Here is a 14,717-nt window from a genome sequence, read left to right as displayed (position 1 = left end):
ACAACAGATAGAACCATCGATAACAATTGCAAAACTTCCGATACACACAGGTGCCTCCTGCATTGAGCAATTACGTTTAACATTTGTTATCCGGTCAAAAGCGGTCTCCTGCAAAAGATAAACAAGTACACGTGTCAATATATAACTTCAAACTCAAGCACATACCTGTTCACTGAATCCTTAGCCCACATCTGACCATTTAATTCTTACTGCTACTCATTGTAACATTGATGCATACCTTGCAATATAAGCATCAATTCAAGGGCAGTGTAGTTTGTGCAATTGCGAATGTTCAAGAGAGCATACTATAAATAGGGCCATTCGTTTTTGGGTAATATCATATAATTCCTGATATTTGCACCCTGAACAAAATTTATAAAAATCAGGTTTAACCCAATTTCTCCCCGAAGTAAATCATAATACTTTTCATAAATGATAATAAATGCAGTTGTTACAAAACTAATGAACAATGCCCACCTCTTGTGATCAAGTGGTGAAGGTATATCATATTATTAATATTAGAAAAAAAGCAGGTCACTGACCACAGTCAAAGCAACATGATGCTTTGACTCACGTCTACTTAAGAACCGTCTACATAGCTGGCATTTTCATTGTGAACAAGGGGTCCCTATGGGTCCTGACACGTCATTTTGTTTTGACTATGATCGGGTACTTACTTCTTTTCTATTGAATTTACCTGAACAGATGGCATTCCGTCAGACCGTCGACTACATTATTAGCCCTTTATGGAGGATTGTTGTCTACAGGCAACATACAAGAAAAATGTTTTTTTTTTTCTTGCCGAGCTTCGGTATTAAGTACAAAGTTTCTGACTAAATGTCTTCAGCCAGCACTGAATGACAGGCAGCATGTATTATTTGTTGATTTAGAGCAAGAACACAGGACGAGGTAGAAGAAGTTTGGCATGCGACTCGCTTTCTTTGAAAGCGTGGTCAAAGAAGACAGACCGATGCAAGATTTCTGGCTGTAGTGGAATCGCACACGTGATGTGAAGTGAATGAAATGTCACCAATGGTTCATATATGGCGAGAGCTGTCTGTACAAATTCAAAACGAAGCAATAGGTGGCTTGGGGTGAGACCCACTTGCAGTTTTCTACTTGGGGTTTCCCCCTATTTACTGAAAAAGCTTCTGCAAAATATTTTATTTTCGTTGATTATGCTTATTCTAGATGTGTATTGCACATTAGATAGAAAATAAATATTTTTGGGGGGTATATGTATCTGTCTTTTCTTGAGGGGGTTAATACTATTAATATATGAACAAAGTACAGTATAGAACTATAGACCACTTATAACGTAACCGCTTATAGTGCAGGGCTGGATATAATACGGTCTTTTCAGACTCCCGTTAATTTTCTCATAGCACTCTATGTATATGCATATCGCTTAAAGTGCAGTTGCAGTTGCACCGGCACAGCACGGCGAAGGGCGCACGCGGAGACCGTGGAATGTGAGGGAGGAGGGCGGCAGGGAAGTGGATTTCGCCTTGGCAACTCCGCCGCTTCGGTGGCTCCACTCGCCCTCCCTCGTAACTCCCTGACTTTCGACTGTCACCGTGCGCGCCCGTCGCCTTGCAGGCGCCGCCGCTATAGCCGGACTGGCGCCAGCTCCCCGAAGTTTCGTTTTCTGCCGTTATCGGGAAGCGAGTGTTTGCCGGCGTGGGTAGTTTCGTTGGCCGGCCTGGGACAGCGCCGCTGCTTCCCTCTGCGCCGTAGCCGCAGCGTGCAAGGTCAACACATGACTAGAAAGTAGAGGAAGCATAAAGGAGAAAGAAGGGTTCACTGCCATTTTCTACGCGTGGCTACAGTAGCGTGGCTGAGACGTCGGTATGTGCACGCATGTTCCGGTGCAACGCAGAATCGGCGACCTTGCCATTTCAGAGAGGGTGAAATTTCCAACGCGTTCTCTTTTTTCTTTCTTTCTTTCTTTTTTTTTTTCATTCGCGCGCGACATTGAGGGGTCTCTCCTAAGCTTTTACTCAATGGCGGTGCCGGAGCAATGCCGGTCGGAGGCGCCACCGCGTGAATTATTTTGAATTAACGAGATTCGACTGTAAATTGAATGCAAACGTTCCAGTCGCATTCCTCGACTGTCGCATATGCGTGGCGGCTCGGTGCACATGTTTTGCATATGTGCGGGCCTTGAAAATTGTTGCTTTGGTTATAGTGCGGTACCGCTTATAGGGCGGATATTCGCGACTCCGGCGACTTACGTTATAAGCGGTCTACACTGTATTCACCTCCTGCCAACGTTGAGCGAATTAAACCTTGTTCGTTTTTGAGTAGCCACATTTACATGATTAAGATAATAGTGCATTGCATCGTGTTTCCTTTGTGCGCTTCGCATACATGCAAATGGCAGTAATGCACTGGGAAGCACTGCTCTTGCTCTGCATTGTTAATGGTAGCTGTGATGTTGAGAGGATATACTCAATGACGTTACATTCTGTGAAAGTTGGCTGGTTCATCTAGTTGGTGTTTAATCTTGTTGCAAGAGCGTATATTTGTAACCAGTGAAACAGAATTACAATAAACAAGGACAACAGGCACGACAGGTCTAGGATGGACACAGAAATGCTCCGAGTGCATATGATAACGTACTTCAGCAAGGGCTTGTCAGACAAGGAAAAGCATCACACCTCCTACAAAGCGTACCCCTGTGCACTACCTTTTGTACTTCTTTCCTTTGTTAAAAAAAGTGCGGAAAATAAAGTAAAGAGGGGATTGCTAAACACATCTATTTGTTCGTTTTGTTAATGTGGTTTTATTTAAATGTATTAATAATGCCTTACAAAGAGTATTTGTTTGGATGAGTTCGTCACTTTGTGGGCAGCTCTCTCGCCGTTGCATGTTCTTGTGAGTAGTATTGTTTGTTTAAATAGAACATTGTGTCCGAAGGGAGACTTTTGCTAGTGTTAATTGTTTTTAAAGGTTACCAGAAAAATCCAAAGCTTCGGGCTGCCAGACACCAAAACCCCGATTTTCTCCCTGGGTTTACTTTCTTGATAGTCCCCCCCCCCCCCCCCCCCCCCACACACACACACACACTCAAAAAAATATAAAACGCAGTAATGAAAAATCTGAAGAATAAATGGCTTTTCCAGCTAAACAGCTTCTTCATGCATGCAGATTTCATATAGAGGTGACAACTCATGGTACATTTTGTGTACTACAATTTCTAAATCCAGTACTTGCTTGTTTTATCCAGAACAAATTGGCAATATACTTGGCCCCTGACAATGGCACAAAACGTTGATTTTCATAGCAAAAGGAATGTTGGTACCGTCTGTTGACGAGAGAGTAAAATCTTTCTTCTCCATCTCTTCTCCATAGCAGGTGTTACTTTGATCTGGCGTTGCTGCAAGGACAATCTGTATGTCTGATTTATTCTCAACAAAACAAATGACTGTTGCATCCAGTTGTCAGAATAATAACAAAAAGAGATACAGTAGAACTTCGTTGATACGCAACAACTTCCACAGTGTGGCTGCACTGAGGAGAAGGAAGAGGACGTGTTCCCGCTTGATATAGTGTCGCCATTTTGGCCTCTGTTAGCTTCCCTGTAAATAATTGTCAATAGCCTTGGGCATCAGCTAAACGTAACATTAATTTGGTGGAGGTGCATTACATACGATTTTCCGGCGTCAGCGTTGGCGATCCAGAACCCAAGAAATGACCCAACGAAGTTACGCTTATTTTTCAACGGTTAATGTGTTCCCAGAAAACATGATCTTTTGGCACCAACATTCAGTACGTCGCCAAAGTGCGATCGTATGATACGTTTTCCAACCACTAGATGAAAATGCACAAGGTGCATGTGTTTGAAAACAGTAGCCGCCGGCTGTGGCAGCCTCACCGCAATACTCGTCTGCCCGTCTCACGGGAAAACATTCGGGAAAGCGCCCACTCAGTTTCTTATTCCAGTACCAACAAATCTGCTCCTCGGTCGTTGCATGCCACATCGCCGCCAACCCTAATGTGATTCCCTGCTGCAGGCGGCACGATGCGAGCATCATGTTTTGCTCCAGCGGTATCTGGCATTGTCCACCAGCTCGATTTCGTTTCGGTTTTCCCTTCGGCGTCTTAAAACACTATGCAACAGGAAAACAACAAAACATGTCTCAGGCCGCCAAAGCCCCACCAGCTCGACCTGCGTCATCGTCTCCTGTCTCGTGCCACAACGATTTGACGCAATGATTCGCATTACGTAGATTTTAACTACAGTTCAGTCTGTGAATTTTTTTTAAAAACTTCAGGTCATACATTTTTCTCACTTTTTTTTTTTTAAACGTATGAACGCGGTTCTACTGTACATGAACTGCCACCTGAGGTTGAAATCTGAGCTCAACTGAATAAATAGTTTAGCCAGAACCACCATTTATATTTAAGAAGGACTAACTTTTGGGCTAGTTGGTCTTGCATAGCTGATGAGGGTAATTAGTGCAACTAAAGACACACACACAGGAAGGGGAGACGAAGACAAGCGCTACTTGCAATTATATGCAATTTATATGTGCCATTCATATGTGTTTCCTTATTAACGCAACGTCAAATTAGTTGAGGTTTGTTTGCTGTCAGTAAGCTGGATCCACCAGAGTAAGCTGTGCGCACAATTGAAAAGCTCATATGACAGTGTTGCATTGGTAATAGGCGAATTCTAATGAGACGTTTATAAAAGGATTTTTAAATACGAAGCATTTCTTGGCAGTCATGTGCCACTTCGACAGTATCTATCTATCTATCTATCTATCTATCTATCTATCTATCTATCTATCTATCTATCTATCTATCTATCCATTAACTATCTATCTATCCATCTATCTTGGTACATACCAAGTTAACGAAACGACCATGAGAGCACAAAGATGTAGGTGGCTAGCTAGCTAGCTAGCTAGCTGTTGTTTCTGTGGCTTTACTGCAACTCAAAAACATGAACAAAATTATTGACAGTAAAGGACAACAGAAAATAATAGGTCATGACATGAATGTCATGACATGCTTGTCATGTAGGTCACGAAACAGCCGCCTACGTCTTGGTGCTCTCACGGTCGTTTGTTAACGTGGTAGGTACCAAAATTAGCATAGTATGACAAAAGTGTATGACGAACATAAATGATAGGTCATGATATAAATGTCATGACATGCGTGTCATGTAGGTCAGGACAATGACCCTGCGAAAAAAGCTGAACACTCAAAAACTGCTGAAATGGGTTCAGACGTGGGCACGAGCTAAAGGAAACACTAAATGATAATGGTAGAAGTTATAGTCGTGAGCATGACTCAGCAAAAATGACAATGACAGCGAAAAAAGATGAACACTCAGAAACCACTGAATGGGTTCGGACTTGTGTACTAAGTGAAGGAAACACTAAAGGATGCTGGTAGAAGTCATAGTCATGAGCATGACTCAACAAAAATGACAATGACACAGCGAAAAAAGATTAACACTAAAAAAAACCAATGGAAGGGGTTCAGATGCTGTACTAAACGAAGGAGAAGGCTTAAGTTTGATGGTCCAAGTCATAGTCATGAGCATGAGTAAGACTTTTGCTTTAAGGTTTCTTAAGCGTAGCTAAAGGGACTCCTGAGGACTTGTGACATGAATGTCGTGACATGCGTGTCATGTAGGTCATGAAACAGCCGCCTATGTCTTGGTGCTCGCATGGTCATTTCGTTAACTTGGTAGGCGCACACTGCTTCGCATAACATCGATTCCCACAGGGCGTGGGATCTGCCGGCTTTTTATTTAGTAAGACTACATAAAATTGGTTCACTTGGAGTCATTAGCTGTAGAAAGTTCTTCTGTGAAAGTAGCGAAGATAGAACTGGCTTGCGACAGTGCTGGGAAAAGATACTAGACCCAGTGAATCAGCTCCAAATGCGTGCATTTTACCATGCATATTGCCTGTGCCCTGAGATGTACAGTTAAACCTGGATATAACGAAATTGACAAATTCCCGAAAAGCTTTGTTAAAAAGAGGATTTCGTTATATACAGGTCCGTCACGAAAATTCAAAAAAGAAACTGATCACTTTGCCGACGATTCCGTACCTGCGCGTAAAACCTTCGAGCCGCCCGTTACTGCCTTTTAAATTATCGCAGCCCAGGATGCAAGCATAATTCCTTGCTTTTTGCTCCAAAACAGTGCCGCTGATGGGTATGTTTTGTGCCTGCGTGTCCATAAACCATGTGAACACAGCTTTGTCGACGTCGGCGTATGTTGATGACTTCAACTTCTTGCCGTCCGTGCCACGCTCCACAGCGCTGTGAATCACATCTTTCACGTTTAAAATTGTGGACAAAGAAGTCGCTGGGATGCCAAATTTGGCAGCTACATCCTTCTTTTTTTTGGCCTCCAGAAACGGCATCCAAGATGGCCATTTTGTCCTCAAGAGTGAATATCTTGCATTTCTTCGTCGCGTCCACGCATCCAGGTCCTGGATGCGTGGACGCATGTCGTTTCGCACAAGCGCGAGGCGTTGGAAACGAAGAGCGAGCGATACGATGGCGTCGTAGCATCGTATAGTGTCACCTAGTGTCAGATTAATAAAGTGAAGCGCAGAGACTTGCGCAGTAACCAAAGAGTGGCGCTGCCAGCGCGTTGAAAAAAAAAAGTTTTTTTTTTTCGGCAACATCAACTGGAGAAGGAGAGTGCCGGCTTGGCAGGCTAGGCCAGCTGCAGCAAACGGCGGGATCAGGTTTGAATGAAGGGAGGGGGAAAGGTCACGCCCGCGGCAGCAAGATCGCCGGGTCGAGGAATGCGGGTCCGCCTCGCGCACGCTCGCACGCATGCACACGTGCGCTCGATCTCGCCTCGCAGTCGCCGTGAATTCGTGCGTGAATTTTGGACGAAATCTCTAGGTTGTCGGCAGGGAAAATTCGTTATTTCGAGGGGGTCTCCCGCTGCCACTTCATTATGTAGAGGTTTCAAATACATGTGCTTCTATGGAGTAACGGCGGGGAATAGAAAAACTTCATTATATCCAGAAATTTGTTATATGGAGGTTCGTTATAAGCAGGTTTAACTGTATATTACCATGCATAGTGCCTGTGTTCTGAGATGTCATCAAAATACACAGCATAGAGATTAGAGATAGATCTACCATTGATTGGAACTGTGTCCTGATTGTCTTATGGATTTCTTTTTGTCTGAATGTGCAGGAGCTGATCAGCCTTCAGCTTAATGCTGCCATGGACTCCTGTCTACAGGCACTAAGCGCTCTCAAGGCTGGTGCTAGGTGAGTAAGTTCTGTTAACCTTAAAAGGGGCTGAACCTAAGTTTGTTGTTACAGCTTCATGGCAAACCTTTGTTAACCCTTTTCGTGCCAAGGACAAATCTCACTCGTCCATGTGTTTCCTCCAAAATATGCCATTCACGAGTTTCATTCATCCAAGAAGTTCCTTTTGCCTACCGAATGCCACAGAGTGGAAAGTTGTTTCATCATTTCAGTGTGAATGCTGAGCTGTCACTAGGCACCAGCGTCCCAGAAAATTAATATTTTTGAAGGTGCAGTTGGGAAAAATGAAGTCTGGCTGCCCTGTGTTTAAAAAATGGCAGCGTGGAGTGAGGCACCCACAGCAATGACAGATGCCTTTTCGATGCTAGAATCATGGTGTTTTTGGACATTTCTTCACTTATAGTAAACAGTTAGATCTGGAAATTTTGTGAGTGGTTTCCGGAGCTTCAACTTAGCAAATGCTTTGTCGTGAGCACCTCTGCGATTTTTATCCATGCCAAGTTATCCATGACATGCCACATGGAGGATAACAAGAACATACTAGGCTTCTGTTCCAAGAAATATTTTGCTTTATATAGACAGTTTCTGTAGCTTTACTGTAACTCAAAAACATGAACAAAATTATTGACAGTAAAGGACAACAGAAAATGACAAGTGAACTGTTGGTATTGCAATAATGAAAGCTATTCACAATGAATCAGTAATTCAGATATTCAGGAAACTTTTGCAGTTTCCTGAAAAAACAGAAGTTTGCACATAAGAGGTTCATTCCAGTTTGTGCATTTCTCAACATCAGTGACTAAGTGGCATTTTAGAAGTTTCTTCATGCTATAGCTCTAGCTTCTCAAGTTCTATGCTTTGTGCTCCATGCAGGGGTTCAGTACTTGAACAACCGTGCGAATATTTCACATGGAAGACAGTGTCACAGGAACTCCTGAACACGCAGCGTTCTTCCCAGGAGGTCTTGGTTCTACAGACGCGAGGTCTGACACCACAGGTTCAGGCGTAAGTGTTTGTCTGGTTCACTCGTCAAGCTACACATGTCCTATAACCTTGTGAGAAAACCTCGTGCACCTTAAGTCTTGTATTGGTGGCCGGATTGAGCATGCTTTGTGTACATGGTTGTGAACAGTAGCATATTGGCGCTTCTTCACAATAACTTGTTGCCTCTGAAAAGTCTTGTTGGCTAGACATTCTGCTGCAGAACACAAGTTAACTGGCTTTACTCTTGAAAACAGCATCTAAATTTTGGAAGTGCTGAAATACACCCAGTGCTCGCCTATATATGTAATGCAGACACCACGTAGACTCGAGGGAAGAAATTCTATTTGTGGCATGTTTATTTGAGCCATTGTAGGTACATTATAACTACTTGCAATGACTAATTCCTTGTGTGGTGTGGTTAGTGACGCTTCATTGTTTCATGAAAAGAACTGAAATCTTTTAAAAATTGGTGTGCAGGCAGTGTATTCTCTTAGGGCTTTTTGATACAGGAAAAGACATCTGCTAGCAGCTGTGACAGTGAGAAAGTTGTCAAATTTTTCGTCAGGAATGGTGTAGTACTACCTCTTTTAAAATGATAGTGTTTGCTATTATTCTGCCTTTTAAGGACAGGTGTGATGCCATTGCTTGTTACAAGAGGGCACCTTATTTGACACTATGTTCATGCTTTTTATTTTAATTAACACTGGCGTGTTCATGCTGTCGCTGAAAGGGCAAGCTGGTTGAAAATTATCTGGAACTCTGCACTGTGACATTTTTCTTAGCACGTTTTGGCGCATTGAAACACTAATGCAAAAGTATTCGTGTCTAATGCATGTATTAATTCTTGACCTATTGTTTCGCTGTAATGGGAAGTGCACACCATCGGGCTAGCATAATGTAGCTTTAACTTTAGTGTCCCTTCAGTGCCCCTTTAGGTGAGTCTTTAAGTGGCATTCTGGCTTACTCGTAGGTTGTGCAAGTCATTGTGTCAGCACTTGGAACGCCTCCTGGAGGAACTGAGGCCCTGGGGCTCCATGGAGGAGGACTTGGAGCAAGCCACTGCAGCCATGCTGAGCCGGTAAGTGGACAATCTCTTTGCTGCTCATGTACCAAAACTGCAAGGTGGAGTGGAACAATTTCATCTCAAATCATTGAAACACAGCATGGTGAATTATGGATGGGAAAATAATTTCTGTCTAGGCCTCCTAAGTGAGCAGCCACATTATTTATGTAAGAAAACAACTTTTGCCACTGTGATGACCTTTCTGTCTCTTTTTTTTTTCCCCCGTCCATTTGCCATCATCTTCCTGACATTTCAACCCCCTGCAAATATGTGTTGGGCCTCACCTGACATGCAAAAATATCCATTCGGTCAGATGTCGGGTAGCGCCTGACATGTGCATGCTCACGTTCGCTATTTATTTGGATTGGTAGCACCACTTTCAGTAACTTTTTCAAGTAATAAGTTCACTTCACAATGTCTCCAAATGAGGGCAGAACTTTTTTTTTTTGTCCTTCTTTCATGCTTGAAGGGATTTTTGTGCAATTCGTAGAGTGATGCGTTGACAGAGTAGCAACGCTTTCTGTGCATATATTTAATGTATGAAAATCACATCATCGAATCAGAAGATGGATTTAGTGCCACAGATGAATATATTTTGCTCAGGTGGTTAGGAAACGACCCCGAATGAGATCAATTTAGGAGACAGGTGACTACGATGACTGCACAGACCTACAGTGCAAATTGCTTACTGCAGTACAGAATGCTTCGAGCTCTACCACACAGTGCTCAAGTATTGTTGCGAGCTTCGACAATAAATAGGTTTTCCAAAATAAATCACTTAACATGTGTTCGGTTACCCGAGTGCCTTTTCTGCATGGCGTCAAAATGCATGAAATAACTCCTGACTGGAATGACCACATAACAAAATTAAGTAATTGCAGATGGCCATAAAAGGTTAAAATGTGTGCAAGTTGGACTAGTTGGTTTCAGTTCTTGGCAGGCATATACAAAAAACCAGCACAAAGAGTAAAGGGCAGAGGAAAGAAGGCACATAGTCTTGGCTGTCAGATGATGTGCCTTCTTTTCTCTCCCTGATTTGTGTCCACTGCAGGAATTAAGCCTCTCCCAGTGATTTTCACTTAACCCTGTCTAACATCAGCCAACACCATTCTTGACAGCATCTTCCTTCTCTTGGCACCCACTCACTCTGATTGGGTGCCAAGGTACTGGTCATCTGCTGTAGGCATTACGTGACCTGCACCACTCCACTTTTGTCTCTTAATCTCAGTTAAAGTATCAGCTATCTACTTGCCTTCTAATCTATTCTGTCCTCTTCCTGTCCCTTATTACAGTCGAACCCACTTATAACAGTACCGGTTTTAACAATATATCGGTTATAACAATGAGAATCTGCTGCACCGTCAACTTCTGTATGTTTTCTATGGTAAAATCACTCGTTTACTACAATGCCCCCATGCCGCATTATCAGTTATAATGATGAAGTCTGGCTACTGGGTGTCCATGCCGACTGGGAATGGAATGCAAACTTCTTGAAAAGAAAAAAAGGAAAGAAATTTGAGCCGTTGCATGCTGCCAAGCGCTGTTTTCCATCCTTCTCCACATCGCCAGTCTTACGCGCCTCTATTCCGTTGCCCTTCTACCCCTCCAAAGCACGAATGGAACGCGCCAACTGCGCTGTTAGCGCTGAGGCTGGCGGCGCGTCACAAATGTACGACGTAATAGAGCCAAAACGATGAAGCGACGGAGTTCGCATCGCCCATAGTCATCAGTGAAAATCGTACTGTATTGACAGCAACGCCGAAACGCTTCGTGCCTATTTGTGCCTTTAAAGCCTTTATTTTTGCGTTTACCGCCGCACGTAGCACAGCGTTAGCCGCGTGCCTTCATGACTGCGTAGTTACCATCGATAATCACTTCGATAGCGGCCGCGATTTCGTCCGCAGCGGTTGCGGCAAACAGTAGTTTCGTTTTGTCTCGGTACGCGAGTCGGCCGCGTGCCTTCAGAACAGCAAGGTTGCCATCCATGATCGCGTCGACAGCGGCCGCGGTTGCAGCTAACAATAGTTTCGTTTTGACTCGGTGTAAAGCCGTCGAGGATAAAGAGCACCATCTACATGATGGGCGGCGACCTGGCGACACAGGCGAAAAAATAATTGGAATAATCGAGTGAAAAGCGTATCTCAGATGAACACTTGCGCCGCGGCCACGCTTGACAGAAGTCGCGAGGCCTTCGCCGCTGCGAGTGCTAATAGTCATGAGATGACGAAGATTGCAGCTTCCGCACTGCTTTTGTGAAAAATAAGAACAGGATTCTGCTGATTAATTCAGTAAATAAATGCGTGTTGATGTAGGAAGTAGTTCATTTTCTTGATACGCTCGATAATTCGACATTCGGTTTATTCTGCCATATTTTAGCTATTATGAAATCTGAATTAACAAGGTTTTACTAGAGCAGTGCCAGTCTTGAATGCCGACAGCCACGAATCATTACACGCGACCAGATCACACAGGAAGCAGAGTTACAGTTAAACGAGACAACACAATCAGCAGCTGGATGGAGGAAGGTGTTGGGGAGGGGCACTGGCCTCCCCGCCATTGTAGTTTTCTCACAACAGCTCTGCCATTCCTCTATCTTGTTTTTTTCTTTCAACCCGGTTATAACAACGGAATTTTCGTGGCACTTGAATATTGTTATAAGTGGGTTCGACTGTATTATAGTTCTCATTTTCCATTCCACCGCTCATGTGGTCCATCGCTTCTTCTCTTAAATAAGAGCCTTGTATGCAAAGACACAAAATGTACATGCTTATATTCCAGCTGTGTTAATATGGAAATACACTCGAGCCTCGTTATAACGAAGTTGAAGGGGAAGCCAAAATGACTTAGTTATATCCATTACTCCGTTGTGCTTCGTTATACTGACTATTGCCCTTTAGTGTAGTATATGCCCAATGCTATGCACAACTTGGAACATGCAAAGAAGGCTATGGGTCGGTGGCCCGCCGAACCGCTACATGGCCGCGTATGCGATGGAAAGTCAATAAAACAACAGCAACAGACTCTTCGGCATGTGCACCTTTAGCACCTGATGCAACAGCCATTACGATACTGTCTTCATGTTCCAATGTGATGGTCTTTCACTTCTGCTTTCCACTTGGCTCACTCATATTGTCGTGAAACTGGTGAAACAGTGACACGGTGGAAGGGAACAGCTAGCACACTGTGATGTGAACGAGGTCTGTCGTGTTCGAGCAGCATGTGGCACTCAACACGGTGCACCGACTACGTCGTGTCTAGCTGTGTAGCTGGGGTGGTACTCTCGGGTGACCCCCATGACTTTCGGAGATAGTATCACTTTTGCAAGATTTCGCAAACCCGTCGAAGTGTGCAGCTGACAGAGCTTGGCACAGTGGCATAAACGCAGACGTATGCGCCGACGCATTTGGCCTTTGAAAGAAAAGCCATCTGATCTGCTGCTTTCTCATGGCCCCACGGCTCCGCTGCATGAGTGTGTCGGTTTGGCTTGGCCGGCTTTGTTTCATGCATTCTTGGAAGTCAGCTTTGTCAGCACGGTGGAGTGCACCACAGTGAGAGAGAGAAATGGAGGCACTGATTTTATAAAAGCACACCGTGCTCAAGCATCATCGATATGTGGCACGGCACAGCTAGGCGTGGCCTTTGAGATGGTGATCTCAGAGGGTGCACCTAGCTTTGCCAGCCACATGCCGCAGCGAGAGAGAGATGTGATATGGAATAAGTGTTTCTTGTGTACGGCCACCATGCATGTGGCTACATGCAGGGATGACCGCGCACTGACCGCGTGGCGGTAATGGCGTATTCAACGCTGGAATTTTGAACTGTGACGCCGAACGAATGCATAATCCGGCGGACAGCGATATGCTCGGTGCACAACGATAGGTATTTTTGGTTTCACAGATGAATCCAGTTTTTTATATCCATTGGTAGAACAATATTACTTCGTTAAAACGGGGTTTTGTGTACATTGATATATATGGGGATTTTAAAGGGAATTTTATATACTTCGTTATATCCATATTTTCATTATATCCCATCTCGTTATAACGAGGTTCAAGTGTATGTAATCCTTGACATAATTTTTGAAATTATTATTACTGAATTTCTTTTTGTACTTGGTATAACAAATTTAGATTGCGTAACATTCACTTTCGGACAGGGCAGTTTTTGTAATTTGTACCCACTTTGCCAGTGTTGTGCCAGAAGAATGGCATAGAATTTACCTTTCAAGTGGCTCTCCTGTGTTCTTTGGCTCTCACACCTAACAAGCTCAAATATTGTTCTTCCAGGTGGCATGCTTTTGTTCACTCGGAAATGGCCCATTCTAGTGATGCAGACTGGTGAGTGAACGCTTTATAGACTGTAGGATATGGCTAACTGTCAACAGTGCTAGCTTCTCCTGGCTTTTCACAGGAAACCTTGCTGCTGAAGTGAAACCTTAAATAAGTACTGGCACGTCATTTTCGACTTTTCATTATTTTCCCTATTAAATAAAGGTCCAAGCCCTCTAATTTCTTGAAAAAATACTGGCAAGTGTCAGAATGCTCTAAATAGTTTATTAGAATATACTTGTTTTTATGAACTAGTTTGGTTTTGGTACCCAGGCGATGGATGCTTCATGACATCATGATACACTGGCTTGATCGGTTCCTGTGATAACTGAGGCTGCCATGTGTGAGCACAGGCACGAGAAAGGCGTACATTACTCTTGTTTATTTTTTTGTGATTAGCATCATCATACCTAGCCTTGTTACTCCATGACGTCGTGATAATGTTGATAACGCCAGGTCTAGCTAGCATTTCAGGTCAACTTAAAGGGGCCATGAAACACTTTTTGAACAATAAAAAAAAAAAAATGTTGCCGATCTGTACAAGAGGCTCCTGTAAACATGCGAGCCAAATGCTATTGCACTGCATGTATCAGGGAATTTACAATCTCTTGTTGAAAACAGTGAAAAATCTCTTGCTCTCTTTTTTGTAATGCCATCATGTAGCATGATGTCAAGCAGCTGGACCCACCCACAGCTATTGGCTGATTTGGTTATTGTGAGAACATTCTCAGCAATACATAATTTCTAATTTTTAATTAAATAAATGAAACAAATATATGTCAACATTGGACGGGGCTTTGCCCCCTTGGCTTCTCCCCTGTGTAGCTCGTCTTCACTGTCGCTTGGTGCTATAGTGGAGACGAAAAGAGAGAGAATGCTGCATGTTGGTCCGATAACTCCACTTATACTTGAGGGATTCGAAAAATTTTTCGGCATGATATTCCTGAGACAACATCATTTAATAGTGAGGCCATTCTATGATTAGTTAGAAAAGTGTAGAAAAGTGTTTCGGGGATCCTTTAGATATCAGATTAAATATCTTATGTTTTCTTACCTTCAAACCTGCAAAGTGCCATCCTTTCA

The 14,717-nt window shown here is 43.4% G+C and overlaps 1 protein-coding gene across 3 annotated transcripts in view; it reads left to right on the top strand.

Annotated features, from left to right (window-relative positions):
* The window catches only part of LOC119443144 (conserved oligomeric Golgi complex subunit 1-like), a 91,374-nt gene that overhangs the window by 19,972 nt on the left and 56,685 nt on the right, over nt 1–14,717 (top strand). For all 3 annotated transcript variants that reach the window (XM_049662593.1, XM_049662592.1, XM_037708302.2), the window contains exons 13-16: nt 7,183–7,259; nt 8,133–8,264; nt 9,214–9,321; nt 13,593–13,643. In XM_049662593.1, coding sequence (XP_049518550.1) covers nt 7,183–7,259; nt 8,133–8,264; nt 9,214–9,321; nt 13,593–13,643 — 368 coding nt within the window. The remainder of the gene's footprint in view (nt 1–7,182; nt 7,260–8,132; nt 8,265–9,213; nt 9,322–13,592; nt 13,644–14,717) is intronic.

The sequence above is a fragment of the Dermacentor silvarum genome, chromosome 2, assembly GCF_013339745.2.
Source record: "Dermacentor silvarum isolate Dsil-2018 chromosome 2, BIME_Dsil_1.4, whole genome shotgun sequence".
NCBI lineage: Eukaryota > Metazoa > Arthropoda > Arachnida > Ixodida > Ixodidae > Dermacentor > Dermacentor silvarum.
Note: the sequence above shows the minus strand (reverse complement) of the source record. Positions and strands in the feature narration are given on the sequence as shown.